This window comes from Martes martes (genome assembly GCF_963455335.1).
Source record: "Martes martes genome assembly, chromosome: 5".
NCBI lineage: Eukaryota > Metazoa > Chordata > Mammalia > Carnivora > Mustelidae > Martes > Martes martes.
The window spans coordinates 103,765,934-103,785,463 of NC_137892.1; the positions used below are offsets into that span (position 1 = coordinate 103,765,934).

At 37.0% G+C, this 19,530-nt stretch overlaps 1 protein-coding gene across 3 annotated transcripts in view; it reads right to left on the bottom strand.

Annotated features, from left to right (window-relative positions):
* Positions 1-19,530, bottom strand: part of CPEB4 (cytoplasmic polyadenylation element binding protein 4) — a 59,316-nt gene that overhangs the window by 31,282 nt on the left and 8,504 nt on the right. For all 3 annotated transcript variants that reach the window (XM_080804082.1, XM_080804081.1, XM_080804080.1), the window contains exon 2: positions 9,763-9,844. In XM_080804082.1, coding sequence (XP_080660208.1) covers positions 9,763-9,844 — 82 coding nt within the window. The remainder of the gene's footprint in view (positions 1-9,762; positions 9,845-19,530) is intronic.

Genomic DNA, 19,530 nt, shown 5'->3' on the forward strand with positions numbered 1-19,530 from the left:
CACTTACAACAAAGAGGCTGTGTGGCTAATTTAAATATCTGTATTTAATTAACCATACCAGGCATTTATTATTTGGAATATTAGAGCCAGTAGAAGTTAGATTTTTTTTTTAAGTTCTTTATACTTCAATTAATCATGGCTGCTCCTCAGAATTCTGATTTGCACTTATTGTTGGTTTCTTGAGAATTAAAAAAGGGTCCTCTAATTGGTTGATTCTTCCTCTTTCCCAATGTACAGCAACTGGCACCAGCCCAACTAGATTCCAAAGAGATTATAGAACTGCTTTCCCTTCAGAGTTCTACTAATGTTCCTAATTGACTGGTTACCAGGTAATACCCGGAATAAAACAAAGCCTTGCTTTTAGAACAGAGTGCACTGGCATGGGACTGAATTCAGAATCAGCCAATTAGACAAAATAACAAAGCCCAGAGGCAGCCTGGCCATCTCAATACCTGACTGCAGAAAGTAGTAACTAGTTCAAATTAGTTAAAAAGTATTCCTTTTGCATATTTTTACTGCTGAACAACAACAAATTCACTGAGTTTTAGCTCTTTTCCATCTTTTAACTTTAGTAGCAAGGACAGTGGTAACATGAGGGGGGAGAAAATAACAAACGCTGGGGTAGAGAAATTCACTGTATGAGGCACACACAGGTGATAAATGAATCAACTGCATAGAATATTCAGGTAGAAATTCCAGGCATATAAAGGAAGAAATAATTTTGTGCCACAATTGTGCAATGGTTCTGTCCTTCCTGTTATTAAACTGAATGCAAAGAGAATCTTGGTTATTTTTATGACAGCTATGAATCAGGTGGCACTGCTTCCCTCCCTCAAAGTCAGCAAATAACAATCAAAGATTATATAACAGGATCAAGGAAAGTCTTAAGACCTTCACAGACAGCTCACTATTGTATTACTCCATTATCAAAAGAGCTTTCATTATGTAGATAATAGTATACAGGTCTGGTTTAGTACCTGTCACAAAATAAGAGAGCAAGTCACCTCTCCATAGAATTTTATAATACAGAAGGGGAAAACAGAAAAATAAGTGACAGTACCAAAAGGTGCACATATACTATTATTAAATCGGATGCAGGGAGAAGCAAAAGGGACCTCTGTAAATACTCTGGGCCTCTTTCCACGAATTTTATGGTGTAGGGAGGGCACAAATATTTAACACTGACAAACTCCTAACAAAGTCTGAAAACCTTACTACTGAAATGTCATCCTGATTTCATTTCTGAATGGAAAATAGTATTAATTTCTATCCATACTGTAATACGTTTACTTATTAAGTTGTACACAACACTGTGCAAGGGTAAAACATTATGGAAAAGCACTTGCCAATTTGTTACCTGACTATTGCTTGCTTTCTAAGTTATTATTTTCTTCTTATTTCTAAGTGTTACCACATGTAGTTGATTCCTTTACCAGTCCCTGTCCTGAATGTGTATCCAACAAAATTAAGTCACAACAGCCATAAACCATGTGAGCCTTAACACAGTTTGTAAAGGAAAAAACAAATCATTAAGTTAAAAGCCTCTTTTAAGGAGAAATGTTTAGGATCTTGAACCTTCTAGTATCATAAAAAGTTCACTCTCCCACTTACCACCCCCACCCAGCACCCCCTTTACCCTCACCTCTCACCCAGGTAAAATCAGAGATTAACAATGTTTTAAAAGGACCACTCAATTTTCATGGACTCAAAACGAGATTCTTTGTGCTCCATGTTCAGGATTAAGAGGACTGCTTTAGTAATTATGGACCCACATCATGGATGACATAAGACAAACTCTCCCTTTGTGACAACTGCTTATATGACTTTCAGAACAAATAAAAACAAGGGTCAATATTCTGTCAGAAATGTTGGGAGGAGAGAGGGCAAAGGATCACTACTTTCTACTTACCAGTACATGTTAAGTCAATAACTTGGGCAGAGAAGGACCTGGACACCGCACAAGGAGTGTTTAGTATAAAATGAGCTGTTTTCAGTTCGGAGGCCAGAGTGAGGACTTCAGTCCAATGCTACAAGCACATCAGTGTTCACACACATATCATATATTGTTCTCCCAGGCACTCCCCTCCCCCACTTAAAACAAAACAAAACAACAAAACCAAAAACAACCGCAATCCCCAATCCGAAAAAGTGTAATCACATTATTCAAAAGCCGCACCTTTGTAAGCTATGCCTACGCAGAGTTGTGAGGAATCCAACAAATCCTGACCAGTAGGAAACCAGAAAGGAGACGGTGATTCAAAATTAAGAATACACCCTGCATCCGTAATACAAAGAAAACCATGCCCCACTACTTTGTCCTCTCCTTGCTCACAAAAGAATTACCTCAACACAGAAGCCCAGGTCCCATCCTGCCGCACAACTAAGCCAAGCAAAAGAGAAAGACTGTTTAGGATGTTCCATTTCAGCAGTCATAAAAGGGAGAGTGCTAAAGGAGTAGAAATCGCTTCATTTCTAAACAGCCACACAAGAAGTTCACTGTAGCCGAGTTTAAACTGTCTTCTTGGTTATGTACCTTACTCTATTACTCATGAAGCTTCTAGAAGTAAGGCAATTGTTTACTCTCCGGAGGCCTCTCCCACTCCCCTGCTATGCTGCTTTGAGTTACTTGGTATCATCCAAACAGAGCTAGAACGAACCAGCCGAGTTCAGGAAGGCTCCAGCAGGGCTTTCAGAGCCTGGCGGATTCTCAGGAAGGGTAATGTTTAAAGATCCTCCAATTCACCAGAAGACATCTGACCTCAAGTAATGGTAATTTACTTGGAAGGTGGAATTTGATTAAGAATCACAAGTAAGGGGTGCCTGGGTGGCTCAGTGGGTTAAGCCTCTGCCTTCGGGTCCTAGGATCTCAAGGTCCTAGGATCAAGCCCCACACCAGGCTCTCTGCTCACCAGAAAGCTTGCTTCCCCCTCTCTGCCTGCCTCTCTGCCTACTTGTGATCTCTCTCTCTGTCAAATAAATAAATGAAATCTTAAAAAAAAAAAAGAATCACAAGTAGAATTAGCTGGTTTGCATTACCCATTTCTTCTTTATGATACTTTTTATCCTGCTCCATTACATGTCCCTTAAAGGAAAATGTCCATCTGGTCCTGTACAAAGGTGATGGAGGACTGGGGTGCAGAGTAGTGCATAGCAGTCTTTTCTCAAATTGCCAGAGGCAAATTGATTCAACTAGGAAAAGGTTAAATACTGTAAGAAATGATAACCCTCACCACCAATTGAAATAAATCATTTTAATATTACAGCAATGAAACTTCTTTTAGTAAGAGCTCCTTTTGTTTTTATATTTTTATTTACTCCAAAATTCAAATCTATGACAATGATATTAAAGTTAGTCCTATTTTCAGCAACTCTCATAGAAAGTTTTTGGAGGGCACCTGGGTGGCTCAGTTGGTTGAGCGACTGCCTTCGGCTCAGGTCATGATCCCGGACTTTCAGGATCGAGTCCCTCATCGGGCTCCCAGCTCCTTGGGGAGTCTGCTTCTCCCTCTGACCTTCTCCTCTCTCATGCTCTCTCTCACTCATTCTCTCTCAAATAAATAAACAAAATCTTTAAAAAAAGAAAGAAAGAAAGAAAGTTTTTGGAGCTATCTTGGTCTACATAAAGTCGGTATGCGATAAATGTTCTAAAACATCTGTATCAGTCTGCAACATCTGCTCTTTAAAACAGAGAATTGCGTGCCTGCAATCTGGAATATAGAAATATTTAAAAAATTGTTCCTCAAAGGAAAATTTAAGGTTTCCTGGTTATTTTTTACCTTATCTTTTTTGAAGTAGAACTTTCTCCTCACCCTACTGTAAAGATAAAGAATTTAAATTATCCCAACGGTCATTCTCTTATAGTGACATAAAAAAAAAAAAAATCTTATACAGAATAAATGAAACAGGCTTTGTGTACTAAACTTTCAACAGAGTTTCATGATTTTCTTCTAGAGAGATCATTATAAATTCTTTTGCTTAGCAACAAAGAAAAGAGGCACAGATGGAATCATCGCTTGCCTACTCATTTAAGCATTTGTTTCAAACAAATCCACAGCAATGAAAACTAGTGGGGGAAGGGCCCCCAAATTTAATACGTAGTAAAAAAGGAAAAATGTATATCAAAAATATTTTAAAACGCAAGGTCACAATACCTTCAGCAGTCAGAAATTAAATACATAGTATCTTTGGAGTAGATCCAGCTCTTAAAATAAATTTGTATTAAATGAATGCATGAAACAACTGTGGCAGTAATGTCTAACTGTACAACATACTCCCACTACTTACTCTCCATATGCAATAGGTTTCTTGGGCACCATGGGATATGCAAAAGACTGGCACTTGAAACAACTTGCATTTCTGAATGCAATCATTATTGCTTACACTCAAATCAAGTATTTAAATGCCTGAAACTCAAGGGGATTGGGTAGATATGTTGAATTCCCTCTTCCAAAAAATGAAAGCAAGATACATCCTATTACAATATGAAGAGAAAAAGATTCCAATTTCACAATATTCTGAGGAAAAATAAGATGACATTCTGACTCATAATTTAGTAAATTAATATCTGAAGAACAATTATAATGTTTTGACAATTTACAAATGGCTTTTTTTTTCTCTCAATTTTGCTGTCTCATTTGGCGTTCTAGTGAAATGAAGCAAACTGGATACGAAATTTTTTTCATATGTAGGATTTTCATATGTAGGATTTAAAATACCCAACCCAACCATGATGAAATCCCGGATTGTTCTACTCCATCGGACATCTGATAATTTTCAAGAACTGGTTTTTTTCCCTCTTTATTCCAGTGTGGTCTCCCGCTGCTTCAACTCCATAAGTGCTACTTCTTGGTTTATGTCTATAGTCTTTTATTTCCTTCCCACACAGAAAAGAAAAAAAAAAAAAGGCTCCTTAATTTTCTGAGGTCTTTCCTCCTATACACTGAATATGATACCATTTCATGAATCTTTATTTCACTGTGTCCAACCTATGCTTCAGAAGGCTGAAAACAGATGTACTCGCATGTGGTTTTCACATTATTTCATGCTCCTCCATTTCTAAACAGTAAGTACCAATTTCACAGGCAAGCAAAGGCACAAAGAATTGTAAGATACAATATACCCCAAATGATCAGCTGACTACCTGTAATAGTAGGTATACCTATAGTAGTAGAAGATTCTTCTGTCCAGGTAAAGAAAATACTTGATAAGCCTAATAATTTTGCAGCAATGAGCAAGCTGTCACCTGGCATATCAAAATTCCAACTCCGTCTGTAGCTTAGGCTCTTAGCTTACTGCTTACTGCACACCCAGTAAAGAAATGAAATCAGTCTCGGGGGAAGAGCTTCTGTGGATTGTTACCAGCATTGGTTATGGAGAAGGCAATATACAATTTCGGGGATAAAAATAACATACAGACATGCCAGCTGATCAGAGAAAGGACATGAAGATAAGGTAGGGGGAGGATACTTTTCCTCCCAAAGAGCTAATCCCCCTGTTTATGGAGAAAATTATAGTAGCCTTAAAATTCTTAGAGAAACTATTTAAACAGTAAGCAATAGTAATATAAATCATGAAATGAAACCCAGGTACTCCTTTTGCACATTGATTAAAATGTTAAAAAAAAAAAAATGAAAGGTTTTCAAAGCCAGCTGGAATCAATAACACATTCATAAAGAAACTCAAAAGCTATATTTGAGGGTCCCTAGGCATATTAAGCATTTTGTCTGTTGACTGCAAAAATAAAATTTTAAACTGCACTGCATGAAGGGAGTGTTTTTTTTTTTTAAAGATTTTATTTATTTATTAGACAGAGATCACAAGTAGGCAGAGAGAGAGAGGAAGGGAAGCAGGCTCCCTGCTGAGCAGAGAGCCCGATGCGGGGCTCGATCCCAGGACCCTGGGATCATGACCTGAGCCAAAGGCAGAGGCCCTAACCCACTGAGCCACCCAGGCGCCCCAAGGCAGTGTTTTTTAATTTTTTTTTTTTTTTTGCCCATAAGGAAGATCAAAATTCAGTTTTCGGTTTGTATTTTTAAACCTAAATAAATAATACAGCCGTATCAATCCATTAGACATGTAGTTCCTGTATCAACTCTTGGCTTTATTATTTGAACACATATAACAAATCACATTTCTATAAGGAACTGCAAATGAAGGATAAAAGTAAATGAGGTCATTTGTAATATACTTTATGAAATTATTTTTAAGATAAAATAAACCCAAATATAAAATTTGCCTCTCTATGATGGGTTTTAAAAAATAGTTCTAATATTAATTCTTTTAATTGAATTCTTACAGTTTTTTTGTGAGAGGCATATTATATTCTACTAGGCTCACAGAAAAAATGTCCATTTTCTATTTCCTCCATTTCTAAGGTAGCAGAGCATATGGAGGGGTTTTTATTTTCAAAATGGATTGGCAGGTTTTATATACTTATTTTAAAAGGATAACAAGTTGTTTTTAAGATATTCAGCTTTTGTTATCACCTTTAAACAATATCTCACAATAGAATCACTGTTAAAATCAAGCACAGCCTTTCTATAGCTATCTCAATCAAAAGAAGAATTTGACCAGAAATGAAGTATTCCCTTATGCCAAACTACATTTTGGTAGTGACAGCCTACAGTGATATAAAGTTCATCACTGTGGTTTACAAAAAAAAATATGCATAATTATAATTTAGCATTTTAGAATCATGAACTCACCTATGAATTCTTTACTGCTCTTTGGAGAAAAAAGGGACAGAGTTCATTTAATATACTTAAGTTACTTTTGGGTGCCTGAGAGGCTCAGCCGGTTAATATACTTAAGTCACTATGGCACTTAAGCTTACATCGAAACTGACTTTCTCATTTGATAAGCATAAAAATAGACTTAATAGATACTTAGTAATAATCCATACCATTTACTGAGTGTTTTCTATGAACTGCGCAGTATGCTGCATTTCACAAATACATCATACCTTTAATCCTCACAACCACCACAAACTGGAGTGGTAGAATGGCAATTTAAAACCAGATCTATCTGACTTCAAAACCCATGGCCTTTCCACTCTGCCACACTTCCTTTTATAAATATTTTACAAAACTTTTATGTTCCCAGACTAGGCCAATCAGATTTAATGTTTTCTGTCATCAGACTTAACTTTTCATTATCCTTACTGAATCAGCTTAAAGAAACTTAATTTAAGTAAAAGTTGGTAGAAGAAATTAAAAAGGGAATATAGAACAAAAGCAGAACTTTACATAATGATTTAGCAAACTACGAGAAGAAACAGAAATAAACCTGAGATACGTCCTGGCTATATCTGATAAATCAAGGAAATGCTACAGTTAGTTTTATTAGAATAATGTGTGCAACTCTTACATCTAACCTAAGTACTAGGTAGAGGCTTGCTTCTTAGAAGCAATACATAATAAATAGTTTATATCTGCTACTGCTTGTAAACTGTTTTCTCTGAAAGGCCCTTATCATGAAATAAATAAAATATCATGAAATAAAAAGAAATAGGCACTTATCATGAAAATGAGTTCTAATTATTTATTATCCCTAGTATCAAGTACATAAGAGGCTCTCCAAGAAAGAAAGAAAAGAAAAAAGAAAGAAAGTTAGTTGCTGAAGGCATCTAATACATTAATAAACAAATGTCCTTTACCTTTAACTATTTTTTCTGTACTTAGCTTTTAATTTCGAATTAATTGCAGGTTCAATGCAAGCTGCAAAAAAACAGTACAGAGAGATCCTATATACCGCTTACCCCAGTGTCTTCAAGTGGTGACATCTTACGTAACTATAGTACAAACCAGGAAACTGACACTGGTACAATCAATGCACAGACCATATTCAAATTTCTCCTTTAGCTACTTTTCAAGAGTGTACGGTTTTTCCGGTGCTAGAAAGGGCCTTACACTCTCCTCACTTTTCTGATGAAAAAACAAAAAGAAGGGTCAAAGAGGCTGAAATACTACTCAAAGTCAGAGTACTAAGAAATGGCAAAAATAAAGCCCACTCTGAATGAGAGGTCATCTCTCCTCAGAAACAGATTGTGTATTCGGAATAAAGTCACCCATCAGAATTCCATAAGGAATTCAGTAAGGATCTTCAAAATATTTTTATTTCAAAGTTATCTCAACAGCTGGATGCATACTTTTATCACATATTATTTTTCATCTCTCCAAACTTCAAACAGCTCCCCTCCTTAAAAAATTTACCATTGTTGGTCTGTTGAAAAACACTTAAAAGCTTCACTCCATTAGTAATGTAATAAACCAAACTCAAAGGAAAACCAGGCCAGGCTGGTCACCATTTAAAGTACAGGCTGTTTTGCTACCTTTGACCCCAGTGCAAAGCTATGTCTGGCACAAAGCAGGATCATAAACACCGAATGAATGAATGAACAAACAAATGAATGAACAAATAAACAAGTGGGATGACCAAATACACCAAACATTCCAAATTTCTTTACAAAAACAAGCAAAGAAAAAAGAAACCTCCTTTCTAATTAAAAGATTTTTGTGCAGAAAAATATTTTATTCTGTGGGGTAGTTTTCACAAAATCAGAGCCGGAAAGGCCCTTAGAGAATACCTCCTCTGGTAATTCTCAATCCTGGTTACCCAAGCACATGAGACGTTAAAAACAAACATGCCAAGCCCTACCCCACACCTGGAATGTGGCCCACGCATCTATATTTTATTTATTTATTTTTTAAAGATTTTATTTATTTATTTGACAGACAGAGATCACAAGTAGGCAGAGAGGCAGGCAGAGAGAGAGGGTGAAACAGGCTTCCTGCTGAGCAAAGAGCCAGATTCGGGGCTCGATCCTAGGACCCCGAGATCATGACCTGAGCCCAAGGCAGAGGCTTAACCCACTGAGCCACCAAGGTGCCCCTCTATATTTTACTTTCAAAGCTCCCCATTATAAGTCCCTTACTGCACCAGTGATTCTAAGTCCCTTATTATAAAGATCAGAAACTGAGGCCTTGGGGCCTGGGTGGCTCAGTAGGTTAAGCGTCTGCCTTCCGCTCAGGTCGTGACCTCAGGGTCCTGGGATCTCAGCATGGAGTCTGCTTTTCCCTCTCTGTCTGCCCCTCCCTGCGCTTGTGTTCACCTGTACTCTCTCTCTCACTCAAAATAAATAAGTAAAATCTTTAAAAAAAAAAAAAAAAAGAGAGAGAGAGACAGAGGAAAGAAATTGAGGCCTAGTCAAAATGAAATGTCTTATTCAAGATAACACAGCTAGCTAGTATTAGAATTGAGACCAGAATCCAAGTAGAAATAGCACTATTTTTTTCTTAACATGATCCACAGAAAATATTTCAAGAACACAAATTCATCTCAACTTTGAAACTACGGGCCATTTTTTAAAATGTGAAACTAGACCAAAACTCTATCAACATTTGAACTCTGATGAGTGTATAGTCACTGTCATGGGTGGAGAGACATAGAGGTTTGAGGCACTGAACATTCTTTTTTGCCTCAGATATTAAAAAAATGAGGTATATGGTTCATGTTTTTCCCATTAACTGCCCACCCTTAGCAATCAGTACTCTTGTAGTTCTCTTAATTGGTATTGTGATGGGCATACAGTAATGCCCATCAAATATGTCTGAGTTTTTAATGAGAGGTACATGTATAAAATTGATGGAACTGACTACATACAAAATATGAATCCAAAATATTTGCCATACTGCTCATGAGAGTATATAAATAATACAAAATTTTATCTACTTCACTAAAAATCAAATAGATTTTTAAAATTACCTTTAATGGAATCATTTTCAGCTCTCATAATGTCAATGAGTGAACTCTCCAGTGAGTGCATATCAAACGTTCTGGGGCGATCCTGTAAACACAAACAGCCACAAGTCACTTTTAAAATAGCTTTTAATTACAAAAGGAGACAATAAGCTGCATTCGATGGGACACAGATCAAAAAGGGGCAATTTTACTCCCTGCTATTTTTATTTTTTATTTTATTACATTATATGTAATGTATTATTAGCCCCAGGGGTACAGGTCTGTGAATCGCCAGGTTTACACACTTCACAGCACTCACCATAGCACATACCTTCCCCAGTGTCCATAACCACACCTCCCTCGCCCTACCCACCTCTCCCCGCAACCCTCAGTTTGTTTTATGAGATTAAGAGTCTCTTATGGTTTGTCTCCCTCCTGATCCAGTCTTGTTTCATTTATTCTTGCATTTTAGTTTTTAACACTTACAAAACATCAAAACCACAAAAGTAACCAGGGCTCAGCAAAGAGTGATCTGATTTCTAATAATTATTTCAATAAAAGCATTATTTTTACTAACAAAGCAGAAGCAACTAAAACCAATTTCCATATAGTCAACAACATGAAACAAATGTAAAATAAAATTCATAACCTTTGTCTGCCACTTAAGATTGCAGTAACATGGCAAAACTTTCCAAACTTGTTACAGCAGTTATGAACTGTGCTGGGGTTCAGCAGATACTGCTACCAAATGGCAATATTCAGAACAGTTATTCAAAATAGCTGTATTTTCTCATAAACCAAAGTGTGAAAATAGTTATCCAAGGTCTGTAAGACGACTAAGTGGCAAAGTAGTCTTGATTTTGTGGCCATTAAAATTAAAGGGAAGACAGAGTGTCAACACGTTGATCTAAACCCTGGCTTAACGAAATGCATTTCAAGAGTGGGTGAGGAATCTTAAAATATACAACGACCCAACCACTCTGGCATTCTTCCGGAGGAAAAGTACCAGTAATAACTAAAATTAAAGTGTGGCCTGATAAGTGAGAAGTAGATGAAAACATTTTAAAATTAAACTCTGAAAAAAAAATTAAAAAAATAAAACTAAACTCTGAAAGGAAGCAGTAATACAGATTTCTGACCCACCTGAAGAATAAAACTGGTACACACATGGATACAATCGCAAGAATATGAAAGAAAAGGGGCTTCCACAGGAACTGGATAAGCAGAATTCTATAACCTTCTTTTCAGTTTTCTTTTATATTATTTTTTAACTCAAAGCCCTGGCTTTTTAAAAAAGTTCACCTGATTTTATTCCCCACCCCTTTTTTTAAACTTGTTGAATCTCACATTCCCTTTTTCCTAGCTAATCTCTAGAGCCTTAAGGCTGATAGAGCACGCTCTCCACTGGAGAGCATTTTGTGATCAACCTGACATTTCTATTCTGTCCTTCCATAACACCATTTGTCTTATCCCATGAAACAGGGATCACGTCTCCCAACCCCACCCCACCGTGTAGATAATCAGAGTGTTCATTGAATGAATTGTTACAGGATACCAGTTTTTTTTTTTCACCTCTGCAACTTTAGGAGTCCAAAGATAGTTATATTTGGATATAATCCAATAATTAAAAGAGAGTATTACAGGATTTTTCCTGGGGCGGAGGTGGTATGGAGAGGATGAAGATGGGGATGGGGAGCAGGTGCCTTAACGTGCTATTCTGCTCTGAACTGATATGACTCCCTCCAGAACATCTTTCCCATTTTTTTTCTTGATTCTTTCCTCATCATCTTCATCTACTCGACATGGTCAATAGAGAAGCAGGAGGACACATGGTCAGAATCAGAATTTTTAAAGGTTAGTGTTCACAAATAGGAAAACGCTGTTCTGTTTTTCTTATCCTTCTTCATCTTATGCACTGAATTAACTCAAAACTTGTACTGCGTATTCTTTTGGAAGCAAAGTGGATTTGAGGCAAAATCTGAGAAAGAAGTTAATTTAAAATTCCACTATCTCATTCTACAGTTACTAGATTTGTCCTCTGTTCTGAAATCTATGAACCACACCCATAACCCCGGCAGCCACTGTCTCTATTATCTCCAGTACAAAACCAATCTTGGAGGCAATAATTCTCAGTATCTAGTAACTTGCTTATATCTTCAGCCAGTTTCCCAAGAGTAGGAAGTTATGTCTTACATCAAATGTTCTCAATGTATACAAATCCCAAGGGTGACAATATGCCAAGATACCACTTCCTAAACCCACAAGACTGGCAGCTAGGGCAGGAACTCTCTAGCAGATGATTTCTGCTTCAGTATTATGTTTTCTAGGTGTGCCATGAGGTGATACAGGTTGAGAAGCCTTGTCCTACATTTCTGTAACACTGTGCCTCACGCAGGACCTGACAGGTAGAAGGCACACGTGTTTGCTAAAGCAATGAATAAATGAATTCCTTCAAGTAATTTTTAAATGTTTAAAACATTTCTTTCCTTCTGCTTCCTTAAGGTTTGTTTTTACATTTTCCCTTTCCTACCGTAGAGTTGTAGGTTTTCTTTTGCCAAAATAACTATAATGGGTAGTGGGGTAGGGGGTACTCAGCTTTTTTTTTTTTTTTTTAATGCAACTAAAGCATTAAGCAACCTTGTGAATTTCCAGAACTTACATTTTGCCAATCACTAAATAACAAGAACATTGAAGAGAAGCAGCTGATAAAGAATATTACACAGTATGTTTTGGTTTATGACAGCTGTGTCCACTAAATAAAGAAGTTACTTTTTTACCTGTACATTTCTAAATGTGGTACTGGAATTTTAGCAAAGCAACTTCGTTACCTCCTCCCCAGCTACCACATATTGCCTGAAACAGAAGACTTTTGTTAAGATAACTCCTGACTTCTAATTGGTGGAATACATTAAAATTAAAATCCTTGATGAAATTTTTAAATTTTCAAGTAATGCTTTATGTGATTAAAAACAAACCCTCTATCCTTTTTACACTTTGTCATGATTTAATACAAGAGTGACAAACACCAATATACAAACTCTCATCAACTGGTATCGCCCCTCAGATGCAATGTGTTGGGAAGGATTTTCAGGCTCGGTATGGATTCAGAAGGGAACAGTGTCTAGACAGATTGCTAATGATTTAAGTGCAAGGTACAGGACCCAATGGCACAGTTACCACATTCTTGCCAACCCCTGCCTAATATGTATTCTTTCCCCACAGTCCAATCTTATTATAAGTATTATAAATGACTACAATTGTATAACATTTTACTTCTTATGATGCTTTCGCAATTCAAAGAGTTCAAAAGCCACATATTTTGTCAAGTAAACATTCTATTCTCAGAGAGGGTCTAAAGTTATCCTTCTTGATTTACTCCCTCTCACTGATCTTCTCCATTTACTTTTAACCCCTAGTTAAAAAAAAAAAAAATCTAAAATGTAGAGGGCTTTGGTTTCCATATTTCATTCTTTGATTTTACCCTTTTGATTGCTAATTGGGCCAAATATCATAACCACTTATCTATTTTCTGGGATCCATTTCCCAGAAAGTAAACTAACTATAAAACAGAAACCTTGCTAAGTGACAACTCTTCTTGATTGTGAGCTGATAACTAAAATATGAATATCAGCATAAATCAGAAGAATGAGCATTAGACACTAGGAAGCCCCAACTCCACCACTGGTGTGTCATGTGAGCTTGAGCCCTTTCATCTTCTAGACCTCTCTACTGATCTGAAAAAGGAAAGAGTTTTATTAGACCGCTAATGTCCTTTTCCTAAGTCCAAAATATATTTGTATTCTAGCTTTCTGACATCCTTTGCTTGTGCTTTCCCAAGATTTGGTTTAAATTATGGTGATGAGTATGGCAGGAAGCAAAGTGTAAAGGAGAATGGCTAATGAAAACTCATCACTTTGTGCCCTTTGTGCCCACAAACAGGTGAGGGCCAATAATGTTAATAAGAAAATGAATGCTTAGTGACTTAGGACAGTTGCTGCATCTTCTTATGCTATACACAATGCAAAATAACAAGATTTTTAATAAAAAAAAAATTTACCTAAAACAATTGGTTGATGTGGGATGTCCTGATTTAAGATAATAGGGCAAAGAATCTATCATGAAACAAAAAACACCAGCAACCAAATTTGCTTCAACCCACCACCAGCCAGTTTCTCTTGGCAGCCTAAGGGGAGAAAAGGTAGAAAAACAGAACTACCTTTTATTGAGCATCTACTAAGAATCTGACATTATTTTAGGTACTTTATTAATACTGTCTTAATACCTCTTTATAAGTTAGATGGCATTATTCCTGCTTTAATGATTAAAACTAAGACCAAGAAAAATTCTGTAATTACTGCACAGACAGGTTACTGCATAGTTCAGCAGCTTAGTCAGGATTCAAGCCTAAGTCTCCCTCCAAAGCAGGCGATAATTCCTTGGGTAAGGTAATGGTCATGGGAGTAAAGGACCACACTAATTAAGGCATACATTTGAATGAATAAGACATTCTGCTGTAAAGGTTCCGGGAGCAGGAACACGCTGGCAAGTGCCCAACAAACAGGAGGCACTCAAGTATTTCTCAATAAATCAAAAGAAGAACAAAATATACATATAAGAATAATACAGAAATAATATCAGAGGTACTAAAAATATAAGAAGCTTTATCTTCCTTCTTCCCATTGAGGTGACAAAGAGACGTGGTGCGCAAATTAGAAAGCTACCACAGATGCCCCTCTAGGTTATCTACTGCCAACCACAGAAGTACAAGTGGTAGAAACAGTAATAATCATCAATAATAACAGCAGCTGACCCTTATCAAGATCTAATGCTTTCCATGTGAGATCTTATTAATTCTTCACAAAAATCCTACACAATTAGGTATGTTCAGCAATTATCCCATTTCACAGATGAAGAAATGGAGGTTGAGAGTGATTAGACAACTCTATCAATGCAAAGTAAGTGGAAAGGCAGAATTTGAACCTAGGCCTTCTGACTCTACAACATGTGAGCTTATTAATCATGAATGAAAATAGAAGAGCACCAATTATCTTCAAGGCTCAGCAAAGCAAACTTGATTACCATACTTAGACCTCATTTTATTTTGTAATCTTAATTGTTGTATTTAATATATTGACTTGTGTGTTAGTAACTGGTTGGCTTTGGTTTCTGTCATCTCTACAGGACAATTTCCAAAGGAAAAACCATACAAGTCAATATAAAAATCAAAGTTGGAAAAAAAATAATGTTCTTATAAAACAAATTAGTATTTCAAAAATCAGGACCCTTCCTTTTAATTTGCACCTGAGTAATCCTGACTGCCATGGCAAAATAGGAAGACTTACATCAGCAAATAACTGATGACATGACTTTGCATAACATTCCAGAAGTAGCCAAAATAAACACGTGAACCTGTTGGTCTATTACCAACAGGAAGAACAACTACATTGCAATTATACCACAAACCAAAATCATCATTCGTGGCTTTTTTTTTTTTTTTTTAAGACACTCAGATGGCTACTCTAAGCCAGTGTTTCTCATACTTGGGAGCATATCAGAATCATCTGGAGATCTTGTCAAATCACAGATTACCCATAAAGTGTCTCAATCGGTAGGTCTGGGTAGAGTCCAAGAATTCACACTTCTATTAAGTTTCTAAGTGATGCCAGGGACCACAATTTGAGAAGCACTGAGTTAAGCAATTATATTCAACCGGTTAATTTCCTTAGATACGTTGCATTGTGACTTGTAGCGGACTGGCCATGATACAGTCCAGTTTAAATATTCTACATGAACCATTTTAAGGTTTCTGCATGAAGAGGCAGCCTTTGCTCTCAGACCCCAAAAAAAGCCTTCTCCAAGCTCTGAGATGCCTAACTTGGAAAAAGATTACAATCAAGTTCAATTTTAACAGATCAACCACCATGACCACTCTATTACTGGTCTTGTCTTTTTATATTTGAGTTAGTATGTTTTCGCATCACTAGACTGGGTCTAAAACACAAAAAGTACTTAACTGAATGTAACCACGTTATTAAGAACCAAAGCCAAAAGTCAGCTACTCCCTTTACTCACTCTCTCCCTATACAGACAGACACTACTGTGATTGTCACTTCCCAGACAACTACGTATCTGTATCAGCCGATGAGGTTTCTCTTCTTGGCTTAAAGTTTCCCTAGTGAAGAAGGGAAAAGAAAATATTTTGGTTTGAAAGGAAAGTATATGCCAGTATGTCAGCTGCCAAAATAAACAGGAAGTTTGAAACGCCAGTGAGCCCATAATTAATCAAAGGTACTATGGGAGTTTTAATCTGAGATTTGCCAAAATATAAGTGTTCTTCCTGGATTAAACATTTAAGCCCACAGGCATCAAAAACTGACTGCATAGTCAACCTTCATGATTTCACTTCCAGATGACCCTTACATCCCGGTGCAGGCCCAAGTCCCTTTTCCCCCACCCCATTAGCATAATGCCATTCCATATGATGTTGACAGGTTCCCTTATAGCTATCCCCCCGGCAGGCTGTGAGGACCACACACATCATCTCTCCATAGCCACAGACTATAGCATAGGTGTAGCATGCTGTAGTCCATCATCATCAACATCACCATTATTAAAGAGTGGCTAACATGTTTTTCCTGGTTCCGTGTTGGGCATCTTATATGAATTATGTATGATTTACATACATTCATCCCTCACAACCATCACATAAACTGTATATAAGTATCATCCCCATTTTAGGCAAATAATGCTAGGAGAAGTTAACTAATAACTCTCAAAGTCATATAGTAAATGGAGGAGTCTGATCTCAGAGCACAAGCTCAGAAAAGTGGCTCATTTCATAAGCCTCATCATGACCTAGAAATGTCAATGTATAAACAAACACCTGGCAGGTATGACATCCTTCACTATGCAGAGAACCTGAATGTTGAGAACAAGGGTCAGAGGTTAAAGTCAAAGAGGTAATCATCTACACTAATCATCTTCGGTCAGTACTTTCTCATTATGATGGCTTAATAGTGAAGGCAGAATCTTACAGGCTACCAAATGCTCCCTATAAAAATATATAACTAAAAAATTAATGTCTTTGGTGTATTACCCTGAATTGGAGCAACAGGTCCATTTGCTCCCATGTGAACTGATAAATCAGATCTCTTCAGAAAGCCTCTGAGGAAACTTTCTTTAGTTCCACATTCATTAAATAAACCATACTCATTTTGAGCATGAGAAATCCTTAAAATGGTAAACATTTCTTATCACCACTTAACTGAATTTAAAAAACAAACTGCCATTCCAGACTTGATCAGTCAGTTCCTGGATCAACAGACTGCTTCTTCTCTTGACTGTGTGTGGATTCTCACCTTGCCTGGCAGAAAGAAATAATTAAAATCTATTCTATTCCAAAAGACACCTGGGTGGCTCAGTTGGTTATGCATCCAATTCTTGATAACAGCTCAGGTTATGATCTCACAGTCATGAGATCAAGCCCCACATCAAGCTCTTATACCCACTAGAATAAATGAATAAAACCCTCTCCCTCTGTCCTCCCCAACATGGACTCTCATGCTCTCTCTCTAAAAAAAACAAAAACAAAACAAAAAAAAACAAAACAAAACAAAACAACAATAAAAAAACTATTTTATTCCAAGACCTGAGTTTAAATCACCACTTACTAGACAAGTGATCTTGATACCACAGCATCTCTGAACCTTGGTTTCATCAACAAAATGAGGAGACCTTATAAAGCTGGTGAGGAGAAATGAGATAAGGTATCTGACAGATTGCACAAAATGTGCAGCAGTTAGCAGACCCATTCAATAAACATTCCTTCTGCCCCTTCTCTCTGGTGAAATGGCAAAAGAGCCTGAAATTAACATATTAAATTAGATATTATTGTATCTGAATAATTCAGCTGTCTGTGCTATTTCCTGTAGCCCGTTTTCATAAGAAAATGAAATAGAAAAAATATTAATAAGCTACTCAGGGCCAAGAAGTCACTAGTTTCAGGAAAATACTTAAATATTACTAACACTCAACCCTAAGGAATGAAGTCATTTAGACCCTTCTGACCCTTCCTCCATCTTCGGCTGCTTACTGGCTTTTAGAGTTCCTCTGCTCCATGTCTGCTGGGCCTGATCAGGGTTGAGAATCAGCAAAGAAAATGGGCACCCAAAAGCACAATCTTTATTTCTAAACTGAGGCTTGCTTGTGTCCTGTAATCAATGAAATCTCTCTTGCAAGCCTGAGAGCAACGTCAAAAAGCAGCCTATAGGCAGTGTCAGCCTTTCTGGGCTCTCACAATTCCCACCCCCACATCCTTAGCTCTCCAGAGTTTCCCTGAGTAGAAGGCACTTCTAAACACTCAGGTACAAAGAGGTCACCAGACTATACACGTCACAAGGAGAAGGAGCATGCTTGCCTTGGTCATGTGTTGCCAGCATATGGCCCATTGCAAGTATCAAACATTTGTAGGTTGAAAGAGAGCAAGAGGTGAAAAAATATGATGTAGTCCAAAGCCCAGCAAAAGGCCCCAAACCTCTAAATTCTTCTTTAAAAATAAAAGCAGACAAACAAACAAAAACACAATCAAAGAGCTCCCAGTCCTGTCTTAATCACTCTCCTTTCAGAAAACCTTCCCACAAGTCCATGGGAGTCCGAATCTGGGCTAAAAAGGTAAGAATAAGCTGGAGAAAGGAAAACTGGAGACTCTCCTCCCAAATTTTCAGCCACCAATTGATGTTTAGTCACTTTTGATGGATCTCTCACCCCTTCCTTATTTTTTTATGGCCATGTGACCACCAGCATACTTCTCTGCCCAGAAGGGAGGAGATGAGGCCAGCATCGATTTCCTTAGAGATTAGTACCAGCTTGAGTGGGGAAACAAACTGAGCAGGTGCAACAGAAATGTGGGCCTTGCTTCAGTTTCTCACTATCTTTTCTTAAAAACCAATAGGAAATTTCTTTGTAGTTGTTTTTCCAGGGGGTGGGGGGTCGGGGGGGAAGACTCCTAATCTTTTAGAGACACATACTAAAGCACTTACATTGCAATGATACAGTATCTGGGAACTGCTTGAAAATAACATGCAAGGGGAGAGGGTTAGGAAGAAGATAGAGGAATTTGTCCAGGAGTCCGTCATTGCTGAAGCCAGATGACATGCACATGGGTAGCTGTTATACTATTTTGTCTATTATTGAATATGCTTAAATTTTTCCCTAATAAAAAATGTAAAAGACATGAGGTTAAACACTTTACCAAAATAGAGACAGGGAATATAAAGAAAAAAGAAAAAAAAAAAAAGGTTGGTCACTAAATTTTTTTGGCAGTGTTCAAGAAAATAAGGACATCATCTAGCTTGATTCCCGCTATTAATTACGTACAGTGAATTTATTTTAAGGAATCATAGTTTGGTTTATGAAATTCTTCTTTAAAATTAAGCTCAAATTAACACACACAAGTTATACCATATTTCACATTTCCTATTTTAAGAGTATGTGCTATTTTCAAGATTTTTAATTAATATTTCTATTTGATAACCAGTCAAAACAAAGGAGAAAACAAAGGATCAGGAAGGTTAAGTAGCTTGCCCCAGGTCTTATAGTTAGTAAGTGGAGGACCCATATTTGGAACCCAGATCTGACTTCCATACTATAATTAGGAGATTTTTCTAAATAGCAACATTCTTATGCTGACTTATTTTTTTTTTAAGGTTCTTACAGATTAAGATGACAACAACTATTTCACTGACTAGCACTAGATGCATTCCTCAAAAACACCTGGAAGGACTACTATTAAAA